This window comes from Salmo trutta, chromosome 33 (assembly GCF_901001165.1).
Source record: "Salmo trutta chromosome 33, fSalTru1.1, whole genome shotgun sequence".
NCBI lineage: Eukaryota > Metazoa > Chordata > Actinopteri > Salmoniformes > Salmonidae > Salmo > Salmo trutta.
The window spans coordinates 10,234,690-10,256,535 of NC_042989.1; the positions used below are offsets into that span (position 1 = coordinate 10,234,690).

Genomic DNA, 21,846 nt, shown 5'->3' on the forward strand with positions numbered 1-21,846 from the left:
GCTCTCACCAGTGCTGTCAAGGAACAATCAAAACACTTAATGGTTTTTATCAATGTTGTTGATCCATCCTCACTTTTCTCGTATCACAGCCATTAAACTCTGTAACCCTTTTAAAGTCACCATTGGCCTGAAATCCCTGAGCGGTTTCCTTCCTCTCCGGCAACTGAGTTAGAAGGGACGCCTGTATCTTTGTAGTGACTGGGTTTATTGATATACAATCTTAAGTGTAATCAATAACTTTGCCATGTTCAAAGGGATATTCAATGTCTGCTTTTATTATTTTTACCAATCAAACAGGGAAAGGCTTCCAATTGTTTATCCACCGTAAATTTTCACCATAGGGGATTTTAGAAACTCTTAAAATAAGGGCTGTGTTTCGTGTAGGCTTACCCTGGCGTGACGTTTTGATAACCATGAAAATCTCTCGGACAAGGTGACTTTTATCAATATATTTGGCTCTATTTACTCAGATTCTAAATTGCTAATTAGCATCATATTAAACATCATGCAAACTACAAATCCCTGCAAGCTCCAGCACATCTATTGCTGACTCTGTTGCTAACAGGTATTGTCAATTTAAAACTTGCACAAGACAGTTCACAGAATTTTTGTGGGGTAAATATAGGCAAATAATATATTTTTTTATTTTTATTTAACCTTTTATTTAACTAGGGAAGTCAGATAAGAATAAATTCTTATTTACAATGACGGCCTACCCCGGCAAAACCCGGACGACGCTGGGCAAATTGTGCGCCGGCCTATGGGACTCCCAATCACGGCCAGATGTGATGCAGCCTGGATTTGAACCAGGTACTGTAGTAGTGATGCCTCTTGCACTGAGATGCAGTGTCTTAGACTGTTGCGCCACTCGGTAGCCTCTCTTATATTGACATGTCACCTTGTCCTAAATAGATTTACGCGGTTATCAAAAGGTCACGCCAGGGTAAGTCTACATGAAACGGCCCTTATTTTAGTGTTTCTAAAATCCTCCCATGGGAAAAATGAATGGTGGGGAAATGATTGGAACCATTTTCCTGTTTGACTGCTAGGTTTTATGGGTATTATGACACATGCTGTGGTACTCTGTGGCCTTTGTGGTTGAATCTGAATTCACTGCTCTAGTGAGGGACCTTACAATTATCTGTATTTGTGGGGTACAGAGATGAGGTAGTTGCTCTAAAATCACTTATGTGATTTGTTAAACACATTTTTACTCCTGAACTTATTTAGTCTTGCCATAAAAAAGGGGTTGAATACTTTTTGACTCAAGACATTTCAGCTTTTTTATTAATTTGTAAAAAATTTGAAGATCATAATTCCACTTTGACTTTGGATATCAGTCAATTGATATAAATTCAATAGGCCCCAATCTATGGATTTCACATGACTGGGAATACAGATATGAATCTTTTGGTCACAGATATCTTAAAAAAAAATAAAGGTCGGGGTCCTGGATCAGAAAAACAGTCTGGTGTTTCTGGTGTGAACACCATTTGCCTCATGTTGCGCGACACATGTCCTTTGTATAGAGTTGATCAGATTGTTGATTGTGGCCTGTGGAATGTTGTCCCACTCTGTGCAAAGTTGCTGGATATTGGCGGGAGCTGGAACATGCTGTCGTACACGTCAATCCAGAGCATTCCAAACATGCTCAATGGGTGATGACATGTCTGGTCACTATGTAGGCCATGGAATAACTGGGATATTTTCAGATTCCAGGAATTGTGTACATGGGGTTGTGCATTATAATGCTGAAACATGAGGTGATGGCGGCAGAGGAATGGCATGACAATGGGCCTCAGGATCTCGTCACGGTGCATTGAAATTGCTATTGATAAAATGTCCGTAGCTTATGCCTGCCCATACCATAACCCTACCGCCACCATGGGGCACTCTGTTCAGAATGTTGACATCGGCAAACCATTCATCCACACACCGCCATACACGTGGTCTGCGGTTGTGTGGCCGGTTGGATGTACTGCTAAATTCTCTAAAATGATGTTGGAGGCAGCTTATGGTAGAGAAATGAACATTGAATTCTCTGGCAACAGCTCTGATGGACTTTCCTGCAGTCAGCATGCCAATTGCACGCTTCCTCAACGTGAATAATCTGTGGCATTGTGTGACAAAACTGCAAATTTGTTGCCTTTTATTGTCCCCAGCACAAGGTGGACCTGTGTAATGATCATGCTGTTTTAATCCGCTTCTTGACATGCCACACCTGTCAGATAGATGGATTATCTTGGCAAACTGACTAACAGGGATGTAAACACATTTGTGCACAACATTTGAGAGAAACAAGCTTTTTGTGCGTAAGAAACATTTCTGGGATCTTTTTATTTCAGCTCATGGAACATGGGACCAACACTTTACATGTTGGGTTTTTATATTTTTGTTCAGTGTAGGTAGTATGTTTATGAATAATTATTCATTTGATTTTAATGACTCTAAGCAATCTGACCCGTCTCCTTCTTCTCCCCTCCACAGGTAAAGCAGTGAAGGAGGCAGAGGCCAATCTACGCAGGCAGAGGCGTCTGTTCCGCTCCCAGGTGATGAAGTACATAGTGCCAGGGGCGCGCGTGGTGCGGGGCATCGACTGGAAGTGGAGAGACCAGGATGGCAACCCAGCAGGAGAGGGTACGGTGACGGGGGAGGCCCATAACGGTAAAACTCCAGCCTAAGCCCACACCATCTAATATAATGTCCCTGTGTGTGGAACTGAACCCCCACACACACAGCTTGCATAGAAAGCTTTTGTTTTTCTATGAAAAAAGAGTTTAAGAAATATTCTTAAGGGACTTAGTCGACTGACATGATGATGCATGTTTAAACTGCTAAAGCAGGACATAATACAGAGCTTTATCCCAGAATAAACCCATACGTCACCCCATCATCATCACATGTGGGGAGTGTTATAATAGTTGTTCAAAGGAATCGGGCTGCGTAAATATGGCTATTGAACATAGGATGTGCAAAAACTAGTAACAATGGAGGCATTGATACAAATATGGTAGACCATTTTTTTACAAATTGTGAACATCAAGTGCATTTACATGCTTTGAGGAGCCTTTTAGTACATCTTAAAGAGCAATTCACCACTTTTCAACCTCATTTTCATTATCTCTACCACAATACCAGTGTCTACATATGTGAAAATGGTGCATTTCTACTTTTTGTTGGAAAAAAATATATACATTTTAAAAAGTTTTACCCAATTAAAATGTAAATATTTTAACAGTGTTTTTCAAACACTGAGATTCGCGGTGATGTGGGGGAAATAACATTCCCTCTGGCCTGAAACTCATTGCAGGTTTTGAAATAAACTGTCTTTTTTTAAAAACTTTTTATTCTTACCCTTTGATGTCACAGAAGCATTTTTGTAGGACCTTTTTTTAACTACAGATCATAGAAATGTAACATTTTCACATATGTAGACACTGGTATGGTGCTGAAGATAATGAATAGGAGGTTGAAAGTGGCGGAATTGCCCTTTTAACCCAAATCTCCTTTTTACTAACGCTCTCGTCTCACTTTTGTATGTTAAATACTGAGGGTCGAGTTGGTCTGAAAGAAATCAACCAGCAGTTGTTCCTTATGTCCTAATATAATGTTTGCGCTTACATAACATCTGTGCCTTAACCCTGATCAGTAACTTCAGAAACAAGGTCTTTACAAGACATTGTACAGGTGGGCGGTGCTACTACACTTCTAAACGGGACAGTGTTTTTTTTCTTCATGGCTTTCCCACTAAAGGCTGTTACTTTCCTACTTTCTCTTCTGCTTCTGACCTCACGCTACAGGCCTATTACTTACTCCTCTCCAATCCAATCGGCAAACAAGGCCATTCTTTATGTTAATGAGGGATACATAATAACCTTCAAGAGCACTTTAACTACAGAGCAGTCTAGTGGTTGATCTAAGTCAGTGCTACTGCTCTGCTGTGTGACTAGACTGCATTATATTGGGCTCATCCTCTTGCTCTTCCGGCCGCATTATTAAATACAAGGGCCTGAAAATCGCATATTACCTTTCTCTGTAGGCCGAACGTCCTTTAAAACCACTCTCATATTCATTTTACGTATTTCACGAAACTTGCAAAACTGTCACTACCATTATACCCTTTTTGTTATTAGTTTGCTATTTTGAAGTGCAACCCTCCCCCCCCCCTCTCCCCCAACGTACCAGGTAACCTTTTTCGTACTTGTACAAGCTATCTGTTAGATCTCTGGGTAGCCATGTGTTTAAATACTTTTTGACTAATTGTCTCCATCAATCAACTAAGTGCATGTTGATGTCACAATTTGCAAGCACTGAATAGACTCACTCCATTGCAACTATATTACATTTACATTGACAAAAATATTCTTCAGTTCCTTTTTCTCAGGTGGCTTTTAGCTTCGCATTTGCAAAATTCTACTTTGCTTGTCATTTTCTGTAACTCATGATTTCTATCTGATTGCTTCACCTGGACCAGAGTACTAGACCATACAGTTTTGTTAAGACATCGAATGTCTCAATTTGACTTGCCATTTATTTAACTATTCAGCAATATGCTAAACATACTATCAGCTTCAGCATAGCTGCATAGAATGGCATGTTGTTGTTGAATTAGTCTGAAGCTGTATTCAGCCCACCTGTCATTTGTCATAAACAAAGGTATCTGGTCCAGTGTCAAGCCGAGCTGCTGTCTTGACTTGCTGTCTGCTCTCTGCTGGGTCTCACAACATTCATATCCCTTTCCAGGCTGGATTGATGTCACCTGGGATGCTGGTGGCTCAAACTCTTACCGTATGGGTGCTGAAGGAAAATTTGACCTCAAGCTTGCGCCAGGGTACGACCCTGAGTCTGCGCCATCACCCAAACCTGTCTCATCCACTGTTTCAGGCACAGCGCAGTCCTGGAGCAGCCTGGTGAAAAATAACTGTCCGGACAAGGGCGGCTCCTCCTCGGCTGCAGGGGCCAGCTCTTCAAGCCGGAAGGGCAGTAGCAGCTCGGTGTGTAGCGTGGCCAGCAGCAGCGATATCAGTCTCAGCTCCACCAAGGTAGAGCGCCGGGCCGAGAGCCTGCTGGGGGGGGTCCTAGGGGTCAGTGGTGGCACCATTGGGGCAGAGGGCCAAGAGCCCATCGTGGTACTGTCCTCTGAGGCTGGATGCGCGTCCAGCACGTTAACTGCTGAGGGCGGCGAGCGGAAAGCGGGCGCGGACAGGCAAGAGGCTGTAGACGCCACGTCCATCTCCATGGCACTAGTCAGCGTCAGCTCGCCTGACGTGAGCTCCGTGTCCGAGTCCTCCAGTAAGGAGGCGGCTTCCCAGAGGCCTCTATGTTCTGCGGCCAGCGCCCGTCTGTCTGTTAGCTCTCTGCTGGCGGCCAGCGCTCCCATGAGCTCCAGCGCCAGCGTGCCCAACCTGTCGTCACGGGAGGCCAGCCTCATGGAATCGTTTGTGAGGAGGGCTCCCAACATGTCCCGCACCAATGCCACCAACAACATGAACCTGAGTCGCAGCAGCAGTGACAACAACACCAACACACTGGGACGAAACGTCATGAGCACTGCAAGTGAGTATTCAGCCTATACTGTCTGCAGGCCAGGGATGCATGGGATACACAGCTCTCAGCTTTCAGTTCTCCTCAGCCTTCAGTGAACATAAAGGGACCACTGTCCAGCCGGCTATTTGACATGATTGGCATGACTTTTAGAAGGAGCCTTGTAACTTGGGTTTGAGATTTGGTCACACTTTTACATGAAAGTAGAGTTTAGCCTCAGCTAGTACAATAATAAAATGTTTACAACCTGGAGAAGTTGTCAATTCTACATTGCGTAATGTTGTTTGAACAAGTACTGTGAATACATACGCTGCAAAAATATGTAAAATGTTGTACGTTGTGTTCAATATTGATCATTTGATTGCTAGTCTGATCACCACACAAAGGGAAGGAACAAAACAGTCACTCATCTAGACAAGAAGAATAACTACTGGCTTCACATATAAGAATGGTGTTGCTTTTGTGCTGATGTGTTTTTGTTTGTCTTTGCTCTAATATTAGGCTATTTCGTTAAACCAAGGAGAATCTAACGTCCTTTTTGACTTTGCTGACAGTGCATTACTAAAATTGATTTTATTTCAATTTTTTTTGTCATCCTTAAATAGAGCTATAGAAATAGTGGCCAGTGGATCATTGTATAATATTGACATTTTATTTACTCAACATGACTTCCAGTGGTCAGATGATGCTGACTGAGGCTTGAATGTGACAAGCATGTGTAGTGGTAGAAGAACAACCAGCATTGCTTGAACTGGAATCAGTCAAAAATAATACCTGCTTCTTTTTCTGTTTGGGAACTAATCGCATTTTTGGTTTTTGTTTGTTTGCAGCTTCTCCTCTCATGGGTGCACAGAGCTTTCCTAACCTCACAACCACTGGCACCACCTCAACTGTTACAATGTCCACATCCATAGTAACCAGCAGCAATAATGTAGCCACGGCAACCACAGGTTTGTCGGTTGGCCAGTTGCTCAGTAACACTCTGACAACCAGCCTGACCTCTACGTCTAGTGAGAGCGACACTGGTCAGGAAGCTGAGTTTTCCCTCTATGGTAGGCTATACTAGACTTACTATTATTATTATTCCTATGTTATATACATATTATACATCTTTCTTCCTCCACTACACCTTAGCTTCTTCAACATTTAACGTGTTTCTACTACCGAACATCCATGTTAACATTTGACATATCTTGACTCCTCATACATTTGGCTAGCGCTTTTGACTCGGGAAAAGTGCATGATGATCAGAGTTGTTTCTAGTGAGACCTCACACTTGAGTCCTCTCCCTGCAGACTTCCTGGACAGCTGTCGCGCTAACACGCTATTGGCCGAGTTAGATGATGAAGAGGATCTGCCTGAGCCAGATGATGATGATGATGAGAACGAGGATGACAATCAGGAAGACCAAGAGTATGAGGAAGTTTTGGTACGGTCCAGGGTAAACCTTGGTTTCCACATTCATTTTAATAGGGTAAAATTTGTTGCAGTTTCTCTTCATATAGTGTACTTGTCAATTGCATGCTTGTACTCCCTTTTAAAAATAGTTGCCTGAACCCCCCCTTAAGTTTGTCTGTGGATTGTGAAGTGTGTGTGATGTTAATGTATGCGATTTTTGTTGGTGTTTTGTTTTTATAAATGTTTCTTTGTCCTGTAGATGTCTAATATCGGTGTTGCATGTTTGTTGGGTGTAGTACCTTGTCTGCCACTCCCAAAGAGCTGATGGCGGTTGTTCATGTCGTGTTTTAACAGGAAGAGGAAGAGTATGAAACCAAAGGGGGTCGGCGTAGAACCTGGGACGATGACTTTGTCCTCAAACGCCAGTTCTCTGCTTTAGTCCCGGCGTTCGACCCCAGACCAGGCCGGACCAACGTCCAGCAGACCACTGACCTGGAGATCCCTCCACCAGGTAAACACACGACACCAACAGTATTCAGTCCAATATGTATGACTGTGGATGGACTTGGTTTTGTACATGATTACTAGACAAATGGCAGGTCTTTCACACATACTTCAGTTGAACTCTAGAGCACATTGGTGAGCTTTTTCTTCATGTCTTTCCTTGTCCTTACAGGTACACCTCGCTCTGAAGTCCAGGAGGAGGTTGAGTGTCCCCCCTCCCCCCACCTCGCCCTCATCCTCAAAGTGGCAGGGCTTGGAACCACCCGAGAAGTTGAACTACCTCTCTCCAACTACAAGGGTACTATCTTTTACTATGTCCAGAAGCTCCTGCAGCTCTCCTGCAGCGGGAGCGTCAAGTCAGATAAACTACGCCGGATCTGGGAACCCACATATACGTAAGTCTGGATGGTTGTTGTTTTAGCTTTTCCTCATGATTCTATGGTGAAACCTAAACTAAAAATAGCCTTTTGATCTCCTTTCTTAATGATATTTCGACTTTGTGTTGCAGGATAATGTACAGAGAAATGAAGGATTCGGACAAAGAGAAGGAAAGTAGAAAGATGGTAATTGACAGGTTTCACATCCCCTCAGTTCCTTCTATCCTGCCCATTAAAATCTTGGCTGTGAATTTCTGTGGCTGTTCTCAAATGTGTAGCTAAATGTTCCTCCTGGATAGCTAGCCAGCTAGAGAGCCATACCTCACTAACCTTTTAAAGACGCAAGGAGACTGTGACTGAAAACCCTATTAGTCATAATGTAACTAGAGTAACTGCACCGGCCTCTTTAGTGGTTAAACCAATCTACTGTAATGCATGTCTATTTGCCTTGAGACTTTACAATCAGGAAAGACCAACATTTGGTTCTTCCTGTTGTAGGGTTGCTGGTCTGTAGAGCATGTGGAGCAATACCTTGGCACTGATGAATTACCAAAGAATGACTTGATAACCTACATGCAGAAGAATGCAGACTCATCTTTCCTGCGCCACTGGAAATTAACCGGCACTAATAAAAGTATTAGGAAAAACAGAAATTGTTCTCAGCTCATAGCTGCATACAAGGTATAGAACGACATCAAGATGTTGCTTAACTATCTGTCTATTTTCTCTTTTGATATAGCCTTTTCTTTCTTGCTTGACTCACTTGTGTTAGACAGTTGTTGCTGTTTTCTTTAGCTAAATGGCTTGTGGCTGTTCTGTAAATAATGCATTACCATGATTTCCATAGACGTCAGTGTTGTGAATCTGTTCCGTTTCATTATTTTGTCATACGAGAATGCTGTAATTGTACAGTAAAATAGCCTTGTCCAGTTTTATGCTACTGTCTTCACTGTTAGTCAGAGAGTTAGTATAGTCAGGGAGCTGAAGGAAACATCCGGTTTTAAACCACGGTCCATATGATTGCTTGCAGGACTTCTGTGAGCACGGATGTAGGTCAGGGGGCCTGAGCCCTGGGTCTCTGGGTGTCATGCAGACCTGTGACATTCTGAGTGTGGCCAGGGAGCAGGCCCAGGCCAAGGCTGGCTCCAGTCAGAGCGCCTGTGGAGTGGAGGACGTGCTCCAGCTACTCCGCATCCTATTCATCATCGGGGGAGACCCCCACGCCCACGCACGCACTTTCCAGGAAGGTATGGATTAACATCTCGGAACACACACTCCGCATCCTCTTCATCATTCACACACACACACACAACTACCAGGAAGTTACGGCTACACCCCTTCATACCACCACAGACCCCCCCCCCCCCCCCCCGTTTGTGTTCTTAATGACACGTGTTGTTAATCTACTGTGTTATGACTAGATGTGGATGACCTCCAATTCAATGCATCGCCTGAGGAATTCACCAGCAAGAAGGTCACAACAAAGATTCTCCAGCAGATAGAGGAGCCTCTGGCCCTGGCCAGCGGAGCCCTCCCAGAGTGGTGTGAGCAGCTTACCAGCAAGTGTCCTTTCCTCATCCCCTTCGAGACCCGGCAGCTGTACTTCACCTGCACTGCGTTTGGAGCCTCCAGGTTAGTGCTACTTCACATGTCTATCACGCTCTGTATTCTCCTGAAGATGGTGCATGGTCTTGTACTGCATTGAATAACGAACATTGTGCTCCCTCACATATTACAGGGCCTATTATTGAAGAGGAATTATTTTGAGTGCTGTCCATTTCATTCACCTTATTCTATACTGACCCTGTATGTGCCTGTGTGTCCTCAAGGGCAATAGTGTGGCTGCAGAACCGGCGGGAGGCCACCATGGAGCGCTCACGGCCCTCCACCACAGTGCGCAGGGACGACCCTGGGGAGTTCAGGGTGGGCCGGCTCAAACACGAGAGGATCAAGGTCCCCCGCGGAGACCAGATGATGGAGTGGGCTGAGAGCGTCATGCAGATCCATGCCGACAGGAAGTCTGTTCTGGAGGTAGAACACTACGCCAGATTTAAACACACAAATTTGTCTCCTGGCCTATATAGCATGCTCAATGGAGGATCTGTGTGAAGGGATTATTGGTTGCCATAAATAAGTGGTCCATGTAATGCTATGTGGTGTGAAATAAGTCCTCATTCATCCAATTCATAGTCATCAATTTTGTAAGCTTACTGTACAAGCTTACTGTACCTGTGATGTCTTCCCCTATTTGAATGGCATGGCTATGGAAGTTCATAGTGACTGACCAATATGTCTGTCTTCCCAGGTTGAGTTCCAGGGGGAGGAGGGCACAGGCCTCGGTCCCACCCTGGAGTTCTATGCTCTGGTGGCAGCTGAGTTCCAGAGGACTTCCCTGGGTATCTGGCTCTGTGATGACGACTTCCCAGACGATGAGTCTCGCCAGGCAAGTGCCGCTTTACTGCCACATGAAAACGTAGACCTGAACAGTAATATTTGGACTAATAAAATGCACAGTTGACAATGACCATGCAATTACATGTTAATTTTTTTCCTGAAAAACATCATACTGTATATTTAGATGTTATGAACCATGTCAGTGTCACTTTAATATTTTTTGGGATTAACTGTGTGTGTTGTACTATCAGGTGGATCTGGGTGGGGGTCTGAAACCTCCAGGCTACTACGTCCAGCGCTCCTGCGGCCTGTTCCCGGCCCCATTCCCCCAAGACAGTGACGAGCTGGAGCGCCTCAGCAAACTCTTCTTCTTCCTCGGTGTCTTCCTGGCCAAGTGCATCCAGGACAACCGCCTGGTGGACCTGCCCATCTCACGACCCTTCTTCAAGCTTCTTTGCATGGGTGACATTAAGAGCAACATGTCCAAGCTGCTCTATGCGTCCCGCGGTGGCCCTCTCCTCCTTGATCCTACCGAGCAGCACCGGCACTTCTCAGAGATCCAGTCGGAGGCGTCCACCGAGGAGAGCCAGGACACCTATTCCATCGGCAGCTTTGACGAGGACTCCAAGTCCGAGTTCATCCTGGACCCCCCTAAACCCAAGCCCCCGGCCTGGTACCACGGCATCCTGACCTGGGAGGACTTTGAACTGGTCAACCCCCACCGGGCCAAGTTCCTGAAGGAGATGAAGGAGCTGGCGGTGAAGAGGAGGCTGATCCTGGGGAACAAGAGTCTGTCTGAGGATGAGAAGAACACTAGGCTGCAGGACCTCATGCTGAAGAACCCCATGGGCTCTGGACCACCGCTTAGTGTAGAGGACCTGGGGTGAGCACAGCGCCCACCATTCTTACTGAGAGACCTTAAATTTTGTCAAGAATTCAGTGGATAATATCCTGAATTGGAATGCCATTTTTGCTAATTGCATTGTTTTGTAGGCGACATATAATCACTTGTGGTACATTTTTTAAATTTGCTCACCTTTTCAGTTTTATGCTGATTCATTATTTGATCCTTGACCGCTGTATCGTTGTCACTCAACATGGCTAATTTTGAGTCCCTTTTCTCCCAGATTGAATTTCCAGTTCTGCCCCTCATCCAAAGTGCATGGCTTCTCAGCAGTGGACCTGAAGCCCAATGGAAATGACGAGGTAGGTAGAGAACTGCACCGCTATTGGCTATGCCCTGAGTTTTACTGGTCAGATGAGTTGTCTAAATCTGGCCTGTGCCCCTCTCTGTTAATCTTTCCAGATGGTGACCATGGAGAATGCTGAGGAGTATGTGGAGCTCATGTTTGACTTCTCTATGCACACTGGCATCCAGAAACAAATGGAGGCTTTCAGAGGTATGCCTATTGAAACACATGGATTAGTGTCAGTAATCACACTACATTTTGAATGTAACGAAATGAACTTTTCTTTTCTCAGAGGGTTTTAACCGAGTGTTCCCCATGGAGAAGCTGAGCTCCTTCAGTCACAAGGAGGTGCAGATGATCCTCTGTGGAAACCAGTCTCCTTCCTGGACATCTGAGGATGTCATGAACTACACAGAGCCTAAGCTGGGCTACACTCGGGACAGGTATGATGGCCCTCTACTACAGCTTGTAGACTAGATCATTTACTCTGGCCAGCTTGAAAAAAGTGTGTTAGATCTCCTTGTATTGACGGTGTTGGTCGTGATTTAAAAGGGGTTCAAATGACAAGAACTGAAATGGCGACGTCGCTAACATGACCAGAACGTCACTTAGTTCCTAGAGGAACATGGGACCTTGTACTGCTGCACCAGTACATCAACTGACACTATCTAACAGCTTGTTGTTTTCATATTTTGCTGGAGAGACCTTTTTAACTGTTATATCTGTTATCGTCCTCTCCACAGTCCTGGGTTCCTGCGTTTTGTGCGGGTGCTGTGTGGCATGTCATCTGACGAGAGGAAAGCCTTCCTCCAGTTCACCACAGGATGCTCCACTCTGCCCCCTGGTGGTCTGGCCAACCTGCACCCACGCCTCACCATCGTTCGGAAGGTAAGGCTCTCCATGAGGCCAATCACTGCTGAGTTTAGGGAACTTTGTCAACCTTGCAGTACAGTAAGCCATCCTAATGAGGTTGATATGGACATGTTTCAGAAATGCTGCCAGTAGAAATTTGGGAAATGTTTGAAATTAAATGTATTCTGTTCAGCTTTAAGTCATAATATTGTAATGACACTACTTCCACCACTTGTATCTGCCACTCCAGACCTCTGGGATTATAGAGCAGGGCTGTGACTGCAACACAGTTAACCTAATTGTTCCCACTAGGTGGACGCGACAGACTCCAGCTATCCATCTGTTAACACTTGTGTGCACTACCTGAAGCTGCCAGAGTATTCCTCTGAAGACATCATGAGAGAGCGCCTCCTAGCTGCTACCATGGAGAAGGGCTTCCACCTCAACTGAGCATGCGCCGTCTGCCCCATTATGACTGACCAACCCCCCCTCCCCCCCCGCTGGTGAAGCCTGTTGTGTTTTGTTGCAGAAAAAGAAACAAGCCGTGCTCTCTGAGATCTCTCCCCCTCCTCCCAACCCCACATCTCCCCCGTCCTGTCCTTTCCCCCTGAAAAACTTTAGGAAAACAGTCCCATGTTAACTCAATAGCTACTGATACAGATAAAACCAGGGGCGCCTCTCCTCGGACCCATCTGCTTACTTGTCACAGCTCCCTCCCTCCCCAGGGCACTCTGCTGCTTTAAGGGCTTGAGAAACTGGAAGCCGGGGCAGACAGTTTCCTCATGTTCTACAGTGTTTACTATCTCTCTCTCATACTTTGGCTGTGAGCATCTGTGTACAAGTTCTCTGTAGATTTTTGGGTTTTCAGATCTCCACCACCCGGCTGTCAACCTCCTTCCTTTCCCTGCGTGATGTGAGGGGAGAAGGGCAGCTGCTTCTGTAGAGCTAACTGTAGAGTGTTTGGGCATTTCCTGACCAGGTTGTTTTACTAGTGCCTGCATTGTTTGAATATTAGGATTACCTTGTTCCTTTTACTTCATCTAACATCATACAATCATGATGCACATGCTTATTATTTTTCCTTTTGCTTTCGTTACTGTGTGTATTTTGATGTTTATTGCCCTGCTATAAGGATCAAAGTCCCTGAGTGCATTTGTGTAATTTGATAATAAAGCTAGAGACAAAAACACTGGTTCTGTGTGCAAGGCACATTTAAAAAGGAAAAAAAGCAAGCTATGCTTTCCCTTGTATTTTCTTTGTATATTATAAACATTTATTTAACTCAAGTTGCAGTTTGAAGTAAACAGATATTTTCAAATGTGTATGCTCCAAAAATAATCATTAAAATGTTTGCAAAGTATCAAGTCTTATTTATTTACGTTAAAAAAGACCTGAATAACATTCCATGCACATTAAAGCTCCAAGGGAAGATGTACGTAATACCTCAGTTCAATCTATTACTATAGCTGCTGTATAAAAAAAAAAAAACTATTCTATACAATGGATTATTATTGATAAACCCAAGTATGAGGTCCATAAATCATTTGGATGGCAATGTTTCCATTTTTTTCAAAGGGTAATACAGTATGTGAACCCTTGGAATTACCTGGATATCTGAAAAATGAATTCAAGTTTAGCCTAACATTCTCCTGTAAAATGTCTTTATCTGTGCCAATTGAAGCTCAACAGAAGTTGGGTGATGCAACAGGACAATGACCCAAAACACAAAAGTAAATCAACAGAAGAAAATACGCCTTCTGGAGTGGCCCAGTCAGAGTCCTGAGCTCAACCCGATATGCTGTGGCATGACCTTGAGAGAGGTCCACACCAGACATCGCAAGAATAAGGCTGAACTGAAACCGTTTTGTAAAGATGAATGGTCCAAAATGCCTCCTGACCGTTGTGCAGGTCTGATCCGCAACCTCAAATGTTTGGTTGAGTTTAGTGCTGCCAAAGGAGAGTCAACCAGTTATTAAATCATAGGGTTCACATTCTTTTTCCACCCTACACTGTGAATGCTTACACGGTGTGTTCAATAAAGACAAATGTATAATTGTGTGTTATTAGTTTAAGCACGCTATGTCCATTGTTGTGATTTAGATCAGATTTTATGCAGAAATCCAGGTAATTCCAAAGGGTTCCTATACTTTTTCTTGACTAGCGGCCTCCATCATTCTCTAGGGGGCACCGCCCTTGAGAACTTTCACCACTTTGAAGTGATGACCTGGATGAAATTATGTGATCCTTTAAGGAAAACTTCACCCAAAAACAATATTTTGGTATTTATTTCATTAGTCTATTGTTGACATGTTTCGCTTGTCAGCAATCAAGTTTTCAAGATATGCAACTTTCGTGCCACGTTTAAAACAACTGGGAACTCAGGAACTTTGGACTTCAGTGCGTTCAAAAACAAAAAGAGGTTCCGACTGGAGAAAAATCTATTTGAACGGTCATCCAACTCAGAATTCCAACTCGGGAACTCTGGCCTCATTCTAGAGCACTGACGACATGATTTGACCTCGTATTTTTCAGAGTTTCCAGTTGTTTTGAATGTGGCATTAAAATACAGAAATCATCCCTGTATGGTGCAAAATGCATCATATGGGGAGGGTTTGAAAGTTACAAATCTTAAAAACGTGATTGCTGACAAGCAAAACATTTTGGGACTATGTCAGCAATGGACTAATGAAACAAATACCAAAATATCGTTTTTGGGTGGTTTTCCTTCAAGGATCATAATTCCATCCAGGTTACCAGGAGGAATCAGCCAATTAGTTATACTTGTGAGGAGACATTCCATAACTGCAGGTGTCAGTAAATCGCCAACCTCTACTTTATCCCTGTTCAAACAACACACTCTAGGTGGCAGTGTGCACCCTTTCAGTTTCCCAACTCAGAAGAAAATTGACTACTTCATAATGGAGATGGACTTAATGGCGCTGCCCGCGCTCTTAAAGACGTCATAATTGGACAGATACAATGATGCGATGTTTAAGTCTATGGTTCAAACAACTGCTCAATGTGCCTCAGCCATCTTGTCCAGAGCAAGTAGAGGTGCCAGGATGCGGTTCTTGTTGGTCTCCACTATGTGTCCATTCTGGATAATCTCATCAATGATGATGTGCACTTTATCCAGGTTGAACATGATCTGAGCTGGAGTTAAGGTCATTAAATCATCTATAAGTCAATATTGAATACACATTTATTCCCTATCACAGTGTAAAGGAGAGCATTTGTCCCCCCCCCTCCCCTCTATGAGCCCTCTCCATTAGTAAGAATAATGTTCTTGTTATCTCTGGCTACACCATTAACATGTCACTGGTCAGGTTGAACAACTTTGACAACTTAACACCACTGACTGTAGTTGTATTCCAATTCTTATGACTGGTCTGACCCCGGCTAGCCTGAAATCCCACTGAGCCCAGACTCAGACAATGACAGTAGTCTTCATCAGTCTGTGCAGTGCCATACTAAATGCCAGGGCTGGAATGGCACTGTTGGCAGGCCACATGAAAAGCACCTAATGAGAAGGTGGACAGGTAGACAACCCCTGCTTTTGTTTCAATTACTTGTTTCCTCAAACTGATTAAAACCAGTTATAATCATTTGTAAAGGATACATCCAATTCACTCTGTTAGGAGAGAAAAACAATTTACTTTTCTAACGAGGAACAATCAGTTTAGAGTAATGTGTTTTTGTCCCAGAAAATACTGACCTTTAAAATGCATAGGTGGTTGGATAGTGAACATGAATTAAATCTAGTATACAGCAAGAATGTGCTGAAGTCGAGAATAAAAAGACTGAACTCACCACACGACTAAAGTACTTGTCAAGAACCTCAACAAAGTTGTGTACCAGCTCATAGATTGACAGCTCATTCTGTGGGAAAGAAGGACATCCCACACCATGAATTATGTATAATCACAATAATACAATCTCAACCTTAATCTGATAACACTAATACACTTATAACAGTGAAATGATGAACTCACCTCAGTGTCACTGATACCAACAACTATGAAAAGAGCAGCATACTGTCGATACACTAGTTTGAAGTCCTTGTATTCCACAAAAGAGCACTAGATAGAATATAATAGTTAGTTGAATGTGAATTCCAAGATGAGCTCAGTGGAACACTAACTCAGCATGAAGAATACCATAAATACAAATAAAAATGTTTAGCATGAGTGGCAAGGACTGGAATTATAGCTAAACAGACTGATAACAGACTAGGTTAGGTCTAGGTTATTTCTACTAGATTTCATTCTGTCCTGTATTGTCTTGTCTAACCCCCCAGTTATGCATTGTCTTCTCACTGTTGTGTTATACCCCTGAAAGTAAACCAAACTATTTTTTTTCTTTCTAATAATGTGATTGAGAGAGACCTCTTCTTTTTTGCGTGACAGGCATCTCTTGACAACATCAGTCTCCAGAGAAGGCCTCTTCTCAATGTCCACCTGCTCATAGTACTTAGACAGGCGGGTCTGGCCCTGCTTGTTAACCATCAGAAGGAACTTGATCATTGTGATCTCTAAATACAGTGTATCTGCAAAACAGGAAATAATTATAGAAATACATGGTGTCATTGCAAATCATGCACAAAGTCTTTGTGTAATACCATTTTTTGTTGTTTATGCATCTGTAACTGATCAGTTAACTACATATCCCATTCAGCAGTCAGAAGGACTATGGCCAAGCTAAACTAACAGTCAGATCCCCAATCTGCAGTCAGCAAACAATGCAGTCAGCAACATGGTGCTGGATATGAGATGGCTCCCTGAGTCATGCAAACAACCCCTGATAGAATCCTATTTCTATTATTTATCTGGTTCACAATGTGTCTGTGCTGTACAGACTGTAACTGTATACACGCATGCCCAGGCTAATGTATTTGGATGACCCCAAAAAAAAGAAAAAGGTGAGTATGTCCCACCATGCAGCGCGGGACAATTCTCTCTCCCACCCCCGGCAGTAAGGAGGCTTTCATATCCAACTCCAAGGATTGGACTAATGGCGGCCAACAAATCTTTACGCTGAGAGTAAATCCAAAACATAGCCCTGTCTCACTACAACAGCATAGCCATTTCAGTGAAAGGCATCGTCAAATTCATACGGGAACACTGATCTGAAAAGGGGAGGGAAGGCGAATTCAAACAGCAAATTGTGCTGGGACTTTCCTCTTCTTAAAAATGGATGAACACCCCGGCGGAGGAGTTGGAATGGCCGCCTCAAGACAGCAGCAGGGGAATAACAACGTTAATCCCCAAATCGGTAGTGGAGGTGGCTCAGGGATGGGGCAGCAGCAAGACGAGATACCACGGCCACAGCAATATACCATCCCCGGTATTTTACATTACATCCAGCACGAATGGGCCCGATTCGAAATGGAGAGAGCTCATTGGGAAGTGGAGAGGGCCGAACTTCAGGTATGTTAGCTATTAGCATACTAACGTTAGCTCAGCCAACTAACTAAAACACAGAAGCTTGAGCAACAATGCATTTTGCCTGGATAGTGTGCAACTTTTGTTTTAGCCTCTTTGCATCCAGTGACCATGCTTCGATAGCAACTGAACGTCCTACTATAGTGTGTCCAGTTAGATAACAAATAGTTAGTTAGCCACGGGAATCAGTTAACTGGCTGGATAACATTAGCTTAGCACCGGCTGACAAATGCTGGCTAGATAGTATGTGATAAAGTGGAACATCAAGTTGATTTGTATGCAATGGCTTACCCGTAGTTTTATGAATAACGTTCACTCTTGCTGCTGTGCTACTTATTTAGTCGTTTCATCTTAGAGAGTCGTTGAAATACAGAAGGCTCTAATCAAACCGAATCCAGCTGACTGTCAACTAATCTCTGAGAGCAGCCATTTTGGTTTGGTCATTACGGCGACAACTTGGCTGGGTCCTCTTGAGTCACCGACAGGCTAGCCGATGTTAGCTAGTTAGCTAAACAATCTTCAAAAGGGATACATCCCATATTGTTGATCATATCAAGTCTGCAATCTTTTTAACTTAAAGTTTTTTTAAAATGTACATAAATAAATAAAAAATAAACATGTAGTCTGATGCCATTTGGATGGTTTGTGCATGTTGTTAGTAAGCTAACATAAACAAAGTTAGCTAGCTAGCTAACTGTCACAAGGCCCCAGACACAGTCTGACACACTGCACTGTCATTTACGATCGAACAAGTAAAAAAAATCGCTTTAGGCTTAGTTAGTAATCTAGCTACATAACTTTTAGAATTCACTTTTGTGTCACGGATGTGATCTTGGTCAATTTAATTAAGTTTTTCCGTTGTGGTTCATTTTATGACATTTTGACAGGTTTTATAAAATGTATGTTATGACATCAGCTAACGTTATGTGACCTGTCGAGACTACCTGGCAGTCTTGCAGATACGAAAGTGAATGTTGGTTCAGTGTTGTGATTGTATTAAGGAATGTGGAGGTGTTGAAATTCAAGCAGTGCCAGAGAGAGTATAGTACTGCTTTGTTTGAACACACCCCACTCCAGACAGACAGTTGACTGAGAGACTGAGAGACTGAAAAACAGCTTCTATCTCAAGGCCATCAGACTGTTAAACAGCCATCACTAACATAGAGAGGCTGCTGCCAACATACTGACTCAAATCTCTGCCCAGTTAAATAAATGGACTTAATAAAGGTATCACTAGTCGCTTTAAATAACACCACTTTAATAATGTTTACATATCCTACATTACTCATCTCATATGTATATACTGTATTCTATACCATATACTGCATCTCGCCATCGCTCCTCCATATATTTATATGTACATATTCTATTCATCCCTTTACATTGGTGTGTGTATAAGGTAGTTGTTGTGAATTTGTTGAATTACTGTTAGATATTACTGCATAGTTGGAACTAGAAGCACAATCATTTCGCTACACTCGCATTAACATCTGCTAACCATGTGTATGTGACCAATAAGATTTGACTTGATTTTGATTTGAGTGGTGGCAGATGGGAGGTTGACTGCCCTTGTACTGACTTGCTCAGTGACACATACCTTCAGCATGACTCTCATTCTGCACACTGATTCAAGGCCTACCAGTCAATAGATTGGAATGGATATAAGGCAGCACAGCTTCTGCATCCCTGTAGCCACGGTCTGTCTGTGCCCCCCCCCCCCACACACACACTCTCAGGACTAGTGAAGTGACAAAACTAGATGTCATGACCCTGTAGAGAATTGATTGTCTCACTAGATGGCCAGAAAATGAGCAAGTTTTAGTTATGTTAGGGTTCATGTACAGTAACAAAAATATATATATATTCACAGGTTTTATTATTTTTACTATTTTCTACATTGTATAATACATAGTAGTGAAGATATCAATGCTATGAAATAACAAATATGGAATCATGTAGTAAAAAGTGTTAAACCAAAATATTAGGTTCTTCAAAGTAGCCAACCTTTGCCTAGACAGCTTTGCAAATCCTTGGCATTTATCTCAACCAGCTTCACCTGGAATGCTTTTCCAACCGTCTTGAAGGAGTTCCCACATATGCTATGCACTTGTTGGCTGCTTTTCCTTCACTCTGCGGTCCAACTCAAGGCTACTTTGAAGAATATAAAATATAAATATATTTAGATTTAACACTAATTTTGGGTTACTCCATGATTCCATATGTGTTATTTCATAGTATTGATGTCTTCACTATTATTCTACAATGTAGAAAATTGTACATAACAAGATGCTGTAATATTGTTCAACTTTGTATTGGTTAAACAACATGCATTTTACGTTAATGAAGCAAGCCTAGATTATTTTGGTCAGCTGCACCTCCTATTGGGTGAGTTGCTTTGCGATTCATCCACATCAATCAAGCAGTCAGCCCTGTTAGCACAAATCACACCAAGCCTGGAAATAAGCGCTATCTGGGTTAAATCTAACTTTATAGGTCACTAAGACTGCCAGGGCATATTTAGAACCATTCTTATGCGCTCTGCTCTTCCTTTGCCCTGGCTGTAGAAGACAGACAGACAGACCGAGAAAAGGCAGCCTGACCGGGCCCTTTTCTTTCTGTTCAGAATCTGTCTGTGGAAATAAAGAATATGATTATTAACACAGAGGCAGTGACTGTTGTATCTGGGTTTTATTTTTTATATGTTGAGGCTGAGTGTTTTACCACAATGAAAGTTTGACAGGATTGGTGTTTGTTATCCTACTGATAGAATGTATTTGTTTTCATTATGGATCCCCATTAGCTGCTGCCAAGGCAGCATGACTATGTCTATGTGACTATGTCACTACTCTCTATCCCTAAAACATCTGTGCTAATTAGACCACTGAAATGTTCTTCCACAGGTCTTTCTTGGTTATACATAACATCTGTCAGTAGATGAGCTGAAAATAGCCGTTCCACTTAATAGTCTACCTTGGCTCCTGAAAACGGTCTGAACTGTGAAAACATTTGACAGTTTCTGACATTTTTAATGTTTTTTTTATTTTTCCCCGCTATTTAACTAGGCAAGTCAGTTAAGAACAAATCCTTGTTAGCTCGAGGATTTGATCTAGCAACCTTTCGGTTACTGGCCCAACGCTCTAACCACTAGGCTACCTGCCGCTATGGTTGTGAAACCTTGATTGATGAAATTATGATTTCACTGATTGTACTCTTTATTTGTTGATTATTGAAGAAAGATGGCTTGTACACTAAGCCACATAAACAAGTAGACAGACAGGCAAATGTAAAATACAGTCCTAGATGTATCCAAGTGTGTGAATAGGCCTAAGCAGCGTTCCTTTGCAGTGAAGTGGTAGTTATGTTATGTCAGTGATGGCAAAACTCTAAAAGTCATCCATTTATTTTTGCACCCATTTACAGGACAGCTGTACAGCGGGTAATGTGTCGTGAGTTGGCCATGTCTATTCCTGCTCCAATACAGTCCATTACTTTGTCAGCCTGTTAATTTGGGTCTGTGAGCTCACTGTATCCCCAGACTGACCGTTACACATCTCAACCCTGACCTCACACGTACGTAGCAGCTAGGCCGATACTGGCTTTGCTAGCTGCGCTGGGATTGGTCTGAGGGCAGGGGGGATTTCCACAGCTTTTAGCAGAAGTGCTTTAACAGAAATTAGGATCATTGCGGCAATTTGATCTCTGATAGTGTACTTACTGTATTTGGATAGGCTGGGAATTTCCAGAGACCTCACGATACGATATTTGATCAGTCAAGAAAATAAAAGTGCTGAAAACATGTTGATTCACTAGTTAAAAAGAAGATGGAGAACAAGCTGTAGGACGAAAAATACCAGAGTTGTGGCGCAGGTACAGCCGACTAGTGCTAGTTAACGCTACCTAACAAAAACATACAGTACCAGTATAAAATTTGGACACCTACTCATTCAAGGGTTTTTATTAATATTTACTGTTTTCTACATTGTAGAATAATAGTGAAGACAAACTATGAAATAACACATGGAATCGTGTAGTAATCAAAAAAGTGTTAGATATTTTATATTTGAGATTCTTCAAATAGCCATCCTTTGCCTTGATGACAGCTTTGCACACTCTTGGCAAGTGAAATATCACATTTACATAAAAATT

General features: G+C 42.9%; 3 protein-coding genes across 9 annotated transcripts in view; 2 read left to right on the forward strand and 1 right to left on the reverse strand.

Moving 5' to 3' along the window:
* hectd1 (HECT domain containing 1) overlaps positions 1-13,617 on the forward strand; it is a 28,000-nt gene extending 14,383 nt beyond the window's left edge. Inside the window, exons 24-41 of one of the 6 annotated variants that reach the window (XM_029729749.1) lie at positions 2,488-2,664; positions 4,744-5,556; positions 6,375-6,596; positions 6,840-7,018; positions 7,297-7,453; positions 7,619-7,841; positions 7,955-8,009; positions 8,322-8,504; positions 8,854-9,070; positions 9,245-9,455; positions 9,653-9,854; positions 10,129-10,266; positions 10,469-11,100; positions 11,345-11,423; positions 11,524-11,617; positions 11,700-11,850; positions 12,151-12,295; positions 12,572-13,617. In XM_029729749.1, the coding sequence (XP_029585609.1) occupies positions 2,488-2,664; positions 4,744-5,556; positions 6,375-6,596; positions 6,840-7,018; positions 7,297-7,453; positions 7,619-7,841; positions 7,955-8,009; positions 8,322-8,504; positions 8,854-9,070; positions 9,245-9,455; positions 9,653-9,854; positions 10,129-10,266; positions 10,469-11,100; positions 11,345-11,423; positions 11,524-11,617; positions 11,700-11,850; positions 12,151-12,295; positions 12,572-12,709 (4,016 nt within the window). In that variant the 3' untranslated portion in view covers positions 12,710-13,617. The remainder of the gene's footprint in view (positions 1-2,487; positions 2,665-4,743; positions 5,557-6,374; positions 6,597-6,839; positions 7,019-7,296; positions 7,454-7,618; positions 7,842-7,954; positions 8,010-8,321; positions 8,505-8,853; positions 9,071-9,244; positions 9,456-9,652; positions 9,855-10,128; positions 10,267-10,468; positions 11,101-11,344; positions 11,424-11,523; positions 11,618-11,699; positions 11,851-12,150; positions 12,296-12,571) is intronic. The other 5 variants (XM_029729750.1, XM_029729751.1, XM_029729753.1 and 2 more) reach the window with 5 other exon arrangements.
* Positions 13,609-18,175, reverse strand: ap4s1 (adaptor related protein complex 4 subunit sigma 1). Its single transcript, XM_029729757.1, has 6 exons — positions 17,992-18,175; positions 16,645-16,805; positions 16,252-16,338; positions 16,070-16,138; positions 15,879-15,890; positions 13,609-15,407 (listed from the first exon to the last, which is right to left on the reverse strand). The coding sequence occupies exons 2-6, from the start codon at positions 16,780-16,782 to the stop codon at positions 15,276-15,278; spliced, it is 438 nt and encodes a 145-aa protein (XP_029585617.1). The 5' UTR covers positions 16,783-16,805; positions 17,992-18,175; the 3' UTR covers positions 13,609-15,275.
* The window catches only part of strn3 (striatin, calmodulin binding protein 3), a 21,339-nt gene continuing 16,531 nt past the window's right edge, over positions 17,039-21,846 (forward strand). For both annotated transcript variants that reach the window (XR_003871426.1, XM_029729755.1), the window contains exon 1: positions 17,039-17,685. Coding sequence is in view for 1 of the 2 variants with exons in the window: in XM_029729755.1 (XP_029585615.1) it covers positions 17,449-17,685 (237 nt within the window). In the remaining variant the exon portion in view is untranslated. The remainder of the gene's footprint in view (positions 17,686-21,846) is intronic.